General features: G+C 37.4%; 1 protein-coding gene, 1 long non-coding RNA gene and 1 pseudogene across 4 annotated transcripts in view; 2 read left to right on the forward strand and 1 right to left on the reverse strand.

Moving 5' to 3' along the window:
• LOC126499024 (amine sulfotransferase-like) overlaps window positions 1–10,553 on the forward strand; it is a 279,216-nt pseudogene that overhangs the window by 242,372 nt on the left and 26,291 nt on the right.
• The window catches only part of LOC126499026 (uncharacterized), a 135,103-nt gene that overhangs the window by 101,995 nt on the left and 22,555 nt on the right, over window positions 1–10,553 (reverse strand). Inside the window, exon 2 of one of the 2 annotated variants that reach the window (XR_007590951.1) lies at window positions 7,773–10,161. The exons of the other annotated variant lie outside the window; for it this stretch is intronic. This is a non-coding gene — a long non-coding RNA (uncharacterized lncRNA). Of the gene's footprint in view, window positions 1–7,772; window positions 10,162–10,553 lie in introns of those variants that run through there. 2 annotated transcript variants of the gene reach the window in all.
• LOC126499025 (amine sulfotransferase-like) overlaps window positions 3,236–10,553 on the forward strand; it is a 25,776-nt gene continuing 18,458 nt past the window's right edge. The window contains exon 1 of one of the 2 annotated variants that reach the window (XM_050138011.1): window positions 3,236–3,343. In XM_050138011.1, coding sequence (XP_049993968.1) covers window positions 3,253–3,343 — 91 coding nt within the window. In that variant the 5' untranslated portion in view covers window positions 3,236–3,252. The remainder of the gene's footprint in view (window positions 3,344–10,553) is intronic. The other variant, XM_050138009.1, reaches the window with a different exon arrangement.

Below are 10,553 nucleotides of genomic sequence, written 5' to 3' on the forward strand. Positions count from 1 at the left end.
AGCTGGAATGCAGGGCCAGCAGTTCCTCAAACCAGCTGGAAGGTACGTGCCAAGTTCTAAGTAAGCAGATGGATTCAGTGCCAATGATCAACTTACCCACCAAGTAGTGCACTATCTGTTAACTTGATCCCCATTTTAAGTATTTAATGGTATCTAAGCACTTACTAATTAATGGAGAGAATCTTAGATCCTTTGTTACAAAGTTTAATTTCAATAAAATATTTTTAGTGTGGTAGAAATGAGATAAACTTCTTAGGTTTCAAAAACTAAATTGAACTTAAGTTAGTTCAGTAATACAGTAATATAGGGATCCTGATAGTTTTGTTTCATTGGGATACCCTTGTCATCTTAGATCACCGTCCCAAGTATTATATACTTGTAGCTCAAATATCAACATTCAAGGATCATTTCCATTGTATATTCATTTCTTTGATGTTTTGCCCTCATTTTCTGTAAATGTATTTTGTAACCTAGGTAATTGACAGAATCACCTATCTGTATTTTTTCAGGAGAAATTTGTAACCTCATTTTGGCAAAACTTTCTTTACTTCTTCAAACATTCTTTTTAAAGTATCTGTATTTGATTCAGATAACAAAATGTCATCCATGTAATGGTAACTTATAGACTTAGAAAATTGCTTGTGTATTATTTCCAATGGTCGACTTACAAAGTATTGGCACAGGGTAGGGCTATTGAACACTTTGGAAGGATGGTCCATTGGAATCTCCTAGTAGGCTGAGAATTATTCTAAGTAGGCATCGTGAAGGCATATTTTTCTCTATCCTTTACTTCTAAATGTATAGTGAAAAAAATAATCCTTTAAATAAATAACTATGAGGGGCCATCCTTTTTGTAATAGAGAAGGCAGAAGAATTCCAGATTATAGAGGAACCATTTTTAATGAGATAATATTGACAACAAAATTAATTCTAGATCAAATAACGGGATGTAAAAGGAAAATCACACAAGCCTTGAAGAATATATTCCATGGTATAAGAAAAATAATTATTGAACTCCTGGGTGTTAGCAGGGGTTTTTTTTGGTAGCTTTTCAGACTTACCTGTCATAAGGCATTTGCAATGAATAGGAGTAGGTGTAATAAATGCAATCAGCCACCAGGTGTTGTACAGGTCAAATTCTGTGTTTTGTGGGAACCTGAGAATCATCATTAAATTGCACCTCATGTAGAAAAGAGAAGATGGAAGAATGGATTAAGAGATGAGAGAAGATGGTAGGACAGAACTGGAGCAAAAGCCTACTACTGTAGAAAATAAAATGCAGGTTGTATGTACTAATAAGAAAACTGACAGGATTGGAAAGCACTGCTAAGAAAGGGCACTTTGAGAATTTGAAAATGAATGTATTTACTCAGAGTAAATAAATTCATGCATAAAATGACTGAGTTCTCTGTTACTACAAACTGTTTATAACAGAAGAGATCGGCTTGGTAGACAATGGGTCAGGGGGATGGGAGACTTTAAGGTATGAACCAGGCACAGAACCCCAGAGAGCCTGGATTACCTTTTATTCCAGAAGGTCATTAAAGCACATTGTAGCTGTCGCTTTCAAATACATCTTATGTTGACTTGGTGATTTCAGTAACTGAGTAAATATGAACTTTGTTTTCCTGTGGTTGTCTGTGATTCCTCGAGGAACAGGATAGGTTTTTACAAAAGTCAACTAGAATTTCACACAGTCACTTTTCTCGCTACGGATCAGGGCTAGTTCTTTATATTTTCCATGTACATGCCTTGGAGTGGCTTCAAGTCCCCGTGTACCCCACCATTTGCCTCCTGCCAGAACATGCTGTGGAAATTCAGGCAAAAGGGCTTACCCAGTCTGAGCCAGGTGTTTTGCAGCTTTTTTTGATTGCATTTGCCTATTCCACTGCTCTAGAGACATCTACAGATCACAATTCTGGGATTTATCTTTCAGCATTTCACTCTAAAATCAGATTTCAGATCAGCCTCGTGACTTCAAGTGTGCTGCTATGCCCAGTGGGGTTGGTTTTGTGCTACTGTAAGTATCATTACTCCAGAATCTTGTCATCTAAACTGGGATCTTCAAAGTGCAAAGGTTTAGTTCCTGGAAACTGTAACTCTATCTTGGGTAAAACAAAGCATGAAATGGGTTGAATGTATAGGGCCAGAAGGGAGAAAAGGAAGAATGAGGCAATATATAGCCTATATTGCAGTAAATTTGTGGGGTCTTGACCTAATGCAACAATGGAATACCCAGATTAACATTCCTACAGCCCCAAAAACTTACATTTCTGAGGAAAATATTAGAAGATATTATATTCAACAGACAAAAGCCATTTAGGCTGTACAAGAACACAAAGCATTTGATAACCATTCAGAGGTACCTACAGCCCTACTTTTAAAATGGTTAACTGAGAAACCAATATGGTTTAAGCAGTGGCCTCTAGCTGAGGAAAGGTTGCAGGCTTTAGAATAGCTGGTACAAGAGCAACTACATGCTCAACATATAGAAGAATCTGTCAGACTAATCTATTCCATGAGAATGTTGAGCAGCAAAGACACTCCACTCAGAGTTTTTTTTTTATTATTATTATTATTATTATTATTATCACAATTGGCCTTTGGGCAAGGAACTGCCCATGTCTCAACAACTGATAAAGTATATGGTATCGAAAAGGATGAGCAGGACACAAGGAAAAATTCTGTCAAATCTTGCCAAGACAGGGTAAGACGGTTCTGAAAAAAAAAATGTCTTGCCTCTAAAAATGGTCTGTCAGTTATGCTAGGCCTTAGCCAAAGTTGGTTGCTTCAGTAATGGAAAATGAGGTTTTGGGTGATTGCTCAGGTAGGTAATTGTCTCCATCATATATTATTTGCTTTGGAAGCTGCTGGACTGTTCCTGCCTCCTCAAGTCATATTATCTCCCTTCTAAGGCCTTCCACAGGGTTCCAGATTAGGTAACCATAGTTACTGTACTCTTATAATCTAGTCAAGCCATTTCCTATACAAGACTTAGACTTCTTAGGGTAGGATGTTTATTAAAACATTTATCATTTATTCCTTTCTTAATATTGTTTGTGCTGGTTGTAATTATAATTATACTTGATATCTGTTCCTAGTGTATATAGTTTTGGCTCAGACTTGGAACTCTCTTATTTAAACAAAAGGGGGAGGTGCTGTGAGAGCAGATTCCACTCCTTCAGCCAATAGCCTTTAAGATACAAGCCCACTTGGGTGTGGTCTCTGATACTCTAAAAGTAGTTGTGAAACATGTGCCTGCTCACTTGCTTCTGGCTCCCACTTCTGGATCCTGGACTCTGTTCCTGTTCATGCAGAGGACTGTTATCTAGGACAGTGATCTGTAAGTTTTTCCCTTAAATAAATAGCCCTTTTAATATTTATAATTCTAAACTAGTGTGGGATTATTTTGTAGCTTCCATCATCAGCCTAACACACTGCTCATTGACCAGACTTTTTGGAAATCATAATGATAATGCAGGGAGTAGGTAGGTAATTTGGTAGAAAATTTATGGTGCCAGTGTCAACATATTGCTTCACTTACCATCTTGATACCACCTTTTGTTAACAGACCCAAGGTATTCTGCTCCCATTACTCATTAGTCAGGTTGCCTGGACTTTGCCTCACAGAAATATAATCACTAGAGGCTAAAGACCCAGATTGCATTTTTCGATTGTATACAGATGAATCTAAAGTAAAAGATTTACTATTTCTTCTCTGCAGAAATCAAAACCCTGAATTGTATTGGTCAAGTGACTTAGATAGTTTAAAAGAAATTAAATGCTGTTTGCTGGCATGCAATTTAGATGGAACTGTGTTTTTAGATTTAACACATTTATTTTCTTAATGTACACCAAAATTCTTTGAGAATAGACAACTGAAATAAAGCATTCTAATGTTTAAAACCTGTAATGTCCTCTTACCTATTTAAACATTAAGTAAGGATTTTATCTGACAAACCCTATGTAGATATTTGCCTGAACTGAATTGAGCAAAGGTGTAATCTTTTTTTAAGTTCTCTCCTCTCCCTCCCCCTTCCCCTCTCTCTTTCTCTCTCTCTCTCTCTCTCTCTCTCTCTCTCTCTCTCTCTCTCTCTCTGAATAAAAGTAAACTTATGGAATTAGCATAGCTAGTTCTATTTTATTTTAGCTATTTCTTGAGTTTAATTTCAGATAAAAAGTAATAATTAATCAAAAATCTAATGTTGAGAACTTATTGTTTTCTGAGATTATGTTCATTGAAATTTTGCTAGTAATTACTAATAGGTAAAATTTATCTATTTTAGTCTATCAAATAATATGTTTACATATTAAGTAAATCATTTAGTGATAATTAAGTTAATCATTTGTTTTCCTTGTGTTTTTTACTAGTCTGTATATATTCATACCCCTTATGACGATACATCACATAAATGAGAAGTGCATATACAACTGGCTATTACTTGTGTTTAGTGGCATATCTTCATTGTACCGTTTCATAAAGAAAATATCATTCAAGCATTAATTTACCATGTATTTTGAACATGTCTACCTTCTTGCCACCTTTATTTTCCTTTTCCCTACCCCTACTGCCAAATTCTTTCTTCTGTCAGAACCTCATTATATGTGGTTTTTATATATCAGAAAATCTAGGGCCTAGGTATGCGATAAAACATAAATATATAGTAGTTTCATTTCATTAGTCTATTTCTAGATTGGGCCTTTGCTTTTTTATATTTATGGATTTTTTTTTTAGTTTTTTATGAATTCTAGATATAACAGATATACCAAGCAACAACTTTATTCTCTAGGCTGTATGTTTACTGATTAATTGCTCCTTTGGTGTGTAGAAAAATTTTAACTTCCATTTGTTAGTTGTATTATTTTCTTAGCTGTTGAGTCCTTTTCAGAAAAATGTACTGTTTAGTTTAATCTTAAGAAAAAGATGGTCCACCAATGCAAAGAACTCCAATCAATCCAGATAAGACTAAATTAAAATGCCCGTGTTTAATAAATGTGATACTCTTGGGTGGACCAAGACAGCATGGCGGGGAGAGGAGACCAAGCAAACTCAAAATCACATGTTTCTTTTTCTGGAGTGAGACTAAATACCCTGTGGGAGTGGTCCTGTCCCTCCCCAAAGTGGGGTCAGCACTGGCAGGCTGGAAGTTAGAGTCTAAACAACTGGGAATTAGAGTCCAGTTCAATATTACATTCCAGACCCTTTGGATATACGGGTGTTAGAGGAATGGGGTCTCACTTTTGACCAAACATCCCAGAGTCCATGTATATAGGGGCATTGGCTCAAGTCTGGCTACTTCCTGCAGGCATGGAGCAATGTGGAAGAGGGGACTGACGGAAGTTTGTGCCTCACACTCAGCGAGAAGTGTGGCTGGGGCAGCATCTGGTTTGCTGTCATCCTGGAGTTTGAGAAGGCAGGTGGTTAAGGGAAAAAATTATTGTAATTATTGGCCCTGTTCAATGGGGCTAGCCATGGGAAAAGATACAACCACAGATAACCCTGGGTTTTTAAAACCAGATTTTAGTTGGCAGGTGTTTTTAATCCAGGAGATTTTGTACCAATGGTGAAGTCCCAGGAGCTGCTGCAGGTCTTTTGACACTGTCTAGGGAATGCTTTTTAGATTGGTCTTGGCCTGAGCAGCAAGAGTGACCTATAAAATATGCTTGAAACTGGCTGGAGTTAGTGAAAGGCTCTGGAGACTGTTACTTTTTTTTAACCAGACCTGATTTTGATATAGCAGTAGTTTCCCAGGAATCTGTAAGATAACTGGAACAGATTTACACTTTGGTGTCATAGCAAAAGGCTATTGCTTTCGGTTAAAAGGTAAAGGAAATTAGAAACTCTGAACCTCTGAAGACACACTTGAACCTGTTAGACAGGAAGGAGGGAGAAGAGAGAGGAAGAGAGAGAGGGGAGAGAGAGAACAAAACTGATCTACTAAATTGTGTATTAGGGGAAGAACTCTGTACATTGTCCTGTAAGTTTCAAGTTTCCATACCAGGAAAGGAGGCCAGTCATGGGAGGACTGCAGGTGGAAGAGAATGTAAGGAGACATGGGGACATGTGACATGCTTCATTCACCAGCACTCAGGCTGTTTGGAGGTATACACACAGGTGACGGTCAAGAATAGGGAGAAGATGAAATCTCAGGCCTCTTTCCTTAAGGACTCATTTATACAGAATCCTATAAAGGTGTTACTTTTGGAATAAATGGTTGTATAACAATTTATATAACTGTTCATAGGTTCCTGGTGTCACTGATTTTGTGCTCACTTGCTAAGATTCAGCACTATCTATCTTGGCTGTACTTTATCAGTATCTGGGCTGTGTTGTCCAAACATACACCAGCCCCTATGACCCTCCGTTTTTAACAGGGCTCTTACATTTCCAGACATATCTCTAGTCCATCACAATCTATGGCTCAAAACAGATATCCTTATTACAGAATACTGCTACATTCTGGCTTGAAGTTTTTCCTCTATTGCTAGAAATATTCTGCAGGTTAACTGATGAATACAGTCCATGGCTCTTCCTCTTAACTTCCATGCAGTCATGTAGGGAGGGATCTTTGCCTCTACAATGCTATGTCTGTGTGTGTGTGTGTGTGTGTGTGTGTGTGTGTGTGTGTGTGTGTCCCTCTCCACCTCTCCTTAAGATGCACTGGTATTAAGAGCACAGAACAAATATTCTGAAACATTATCTATTTTGAGCTGAAGTTCCAGCCCCCAACATTGACTCTCACACTAGAAAGACAAAATCCTTCATGGAAGCTGAGCCTCTAGAACGGACTCTGGCATCTACTTCTCCTCTGCTTTCTGAAATTTGTTTTTCCCTTTGCTGTTGAAAGTAATATTTTTCTGCCAAAACCTACACCACATAAGCATGCTCTCCAGCTGCCCCTGGGTTAGTCTGTGGAGAGCTCATTAGTCCATTTATGTGCTGCTCACCATGTCCCACTCGCTTCCCTTTTTTACTGTACATTTTTACTACATGCACTGGTTAGGATGTGAGGCAAGAGGAACCTTTATTCACTATTAGTGGGAGTGTAAGCTGTTGAAGTTACTATGTGGAAATCGGGATGGAGTGTTCTCAAAAATTCTATTAATAGGGCTAAAATCAGTTCTACTTCTCTTGCACACATACGCAAGAGAGTCAACATACTATCACAGAGATATAGATTTGTTCAGTGTATAACACACTCATGTATTACTAGATATTTTGGGGAGTCTACCAAAATCTCTCATGTTGTGCTTGATCACAGTCCCCTCTCTGAATTCTTTGTCCCAGTAATATAAGAATTTAAGCACAGACCAAATGATAATTTCATTAAAAGAGTTTTAAAGAAAAACTCCACAGCAGGCAAGCTATTAACCTCAGCAGCTGCTTGGAGAAAGGAGGCAGAGAAGAGGAAGGGGGCATGCCTTTTGAGTTGGGACAAGACGGAGGTCGAAGAAAAAGAATAGTTGGGCAGACCCAACAGAAACTCATGGTAACTTATAGGAACTAGTCTAGAAAGCTGGAATTCTGGGAAGGAAAAGTATATATTCTCAATCAAGGGATAAATGTTCCTCTTATCTCTTTAGCATGCATTAAAATAAGCCTGCCTCCCTAGAGGGGTACCATAACCAGGTCATTGTAATGCCCAACTGTAAAATTCAGAGATTTCATTCTCCTGACCAAAAGGAAAATAGTTCTCTTAATGGGGCTTTATGGATATTATTATTATTGATGTTCTACTTATAATAACAAAGAAATGGACACAACTTCGATATTTACCTACTAATGAATGGATAATGAAAGTGGAATTTTATTCAGTTGTAAAGACAATGAAATTATAGAATTTGAAGGAAAATGAATGAAGCTGTAAAGTATTATATTAAGTGAAGTAACTCAGGCTCACTAAGAAAAATTATGTTCCCTATCATACACAGATTCTAGTTTCCAGCTTTTATACATGTGTAGGTATATGAATATAATATAAATATAAGTCATTCAAATAGTAAAGAGATAGTAAGAGGGAAAAGGTGTTATAAAAAGGAAAACATTGGAATAATATAACATTTATGACAGTTAAGAAAAATAATGAGAGGGGACATGTGCAGTGACAGGGGGTGGAGAGATCTGGAGGGGTGTGGGAGAATCACCCCAAAATGTATGTACAAAAATGGCATATGGAAATATGACACATTTATTATAATTTTAAAAAGTATTTATACTATATTCTTATTGTAATTTCTTCTGTTGAAAGGTATATCATAATCATATTTTCACATGATATTTGTGACTATATAGGGACAATATTTTTAAGTCTCATGCTCTTATTCGGGTACAAAAAATTTATTAGAAATGTTCTCTCAGATGTCAAGTCTCAGAAATACTACACAGAGACAGCAGGTTATCCTTTCCTTAGGAAGAGGACACTTGAAGTATAATCCTTAAGAAATTTATTATTTTCATAACAAAAGTATAATGGTGTCAGGGTCTGGCCTAGACATAAATTATTTCAAGAACCAGAGTGGGAATATGGGAATAATTGAGACAGAGTTCACATGGTAATAACGGGAGAGAGTCTCATAGTTCATTCAAATCCTAAAGAATGCCTATGTTTATTATCCAAACATTTTTATATCAAAAGGTAAACTGAGGGGGAAGTTCATTAGAATTCTATGTCCTGGGTAGCAGGGGAGAATGAGTTAGGTCATGTCTGCAACTATGGCTGCTCTGTCAAGTAGACTGAATTAACATCTCATCACCATCCAATCTCCTAAATTATAATAGAAGGAGCAGAGGGACATCAGCATATCCTGTCCCTTCATTTAGGATGGCATCAGGTTGTAAGCCTAGGTGACCACCTTCTGTGTGGCAAATACAAATTGTGTCCTGAAGGTCACTCAGAATTCTGGCCAACATACAATGTGGAAATACGGGCTGGTACAATACTGCCCCTATAATGCTCTCTATCTTATTAATTTTAATAAAACCTGCACTTCTGCAACAGGACAATTATCATGTCTGCCGTAGGCAAAGACTTCTTCATTTAGCTAAATTTACCTTTCTTTGTAAATAGCCATCCTAATTATGTGAGCTCCTGTCTTAGGATTCTGAGTAAAAGAAGCTTCAAACGTTTCTGACTGCTGACCTCTGTGAAGAAAAAAGATTAAGGGACAAAAACCAAAAACACCTTTGGGCTCTGTATCTTGAAGCCAAACTTTCTAGTCAGGATAGATCATAATGTTTTATGAATAATCATGCTCCTAAAGCCTACATAGTCTCTTATTTAAAGGGGAGGAGGGTCGCCTGAGTTGAAAAGGTTTCTTCAGCTGGTATAAAGCACCTCTTAATTTTTTTACATTATATCAAAATATAAAATTCTTAATATATGCATTACACCTAAACATTTATAGGGTGTGTCAAACTTTTCTCAACAATAATGTTTTTAATGCATTATTAACATGCATTAATGTTATATGTCAATGTCATAATTCTAGAATGGGAATTAACAATAAATCCACAATTTAACATATCACAATCTTCTTAAATCCATATGAATCAAAAGACAAGGAAAGTTTTTCTGATAGGTGAGAGCACAAGGACTACAATGACACTGCTGTTACCAATACCAGTTCCTGTCTCTGGGCAGAAGTTAAACCCTTAGGATGTACCTGTCTTAAGTGAAGAGGGATTTCAGTCATTATATATTTTGTGTCTTTCTTTCCCAAAGGGGAAAGTTTAGGTCTATTTTTCAGATCCAATATTTTAAATGAGTTGTGTGTCCCCAAGATTAAAACAGTGAAATATTCAGTCTACATTTCAACGCCAAAGCAAACAAGATTCAGACTGTAAGCAAGTTGTAGTCATTGAGGTCAGGTCATTGCAGCAAAGCTTCTTGGTCTGTGTTCTGAGTGTCTGGAAGCAGCTCAGCGTCCTGTAGAAAAGAATGGCACCCTACAGTGTGAAGTGGTGGCAGCAAGCCAAGCACAGTGTATCAGTCACTCCTCTCTCTGGTGGTGGGGAAGGCTGCACCACGGTTTTTTTCTCAATCTCCTTTCACTCCAACTCTCCTGAAGGGCATTATCAGTTACTATGTCATCAGGTCTGCTGTTCTTCTGTTGGACTCATCAAACCAGTTGTTATGGAAGACATCTTGCATGATCTTCATCCTGGAAAAAACACATAAATGCCTTCTACCCCATGTTAATATAGGGTCTGGTTCTCTCCATTTTCCAGTACAAGGATCTTTCCATCTTTCTTTAGCAAAGGTGGTCTTTGTATTATTTGCCACAATCTGTCCACTGCTGATCACGCATGGACATCCATATTCAAGAAATTTAGTGTAAACAGTGCATGATTTAAAGCATTATGTGCCATTTGAGGATATAATTCTCCCGTTTTTATCTTTTGAACTTCTGTTTTCAAGGAGCTGTGTGAAAGGACACTTAAAAGAAATAACACGATCCCTCCTACACTTCCTGGTCATCCTCAGGGGCTATACTGCCCAATACCTCCTCTCTCTTCCTATCGCACCCAGCTTGCATCCACAACCCTCCCCCCC

This window comes from Alexandromys fortis, unplaced genomic scaffold (genome assembly GCF_014885135.2).
Source record: "Alexandromys fortis isolate MF-2015 unplaced genomic scaffold, M_Fortis_MF-2015_v1.1 scaffold_14, whole genome shotgun sequence".
NCBI lineage: Eukaryota > Metazoa > Chordata > Mammalia > Rodentia > Cricetidae > Alexandromys > Alexandromys fortis.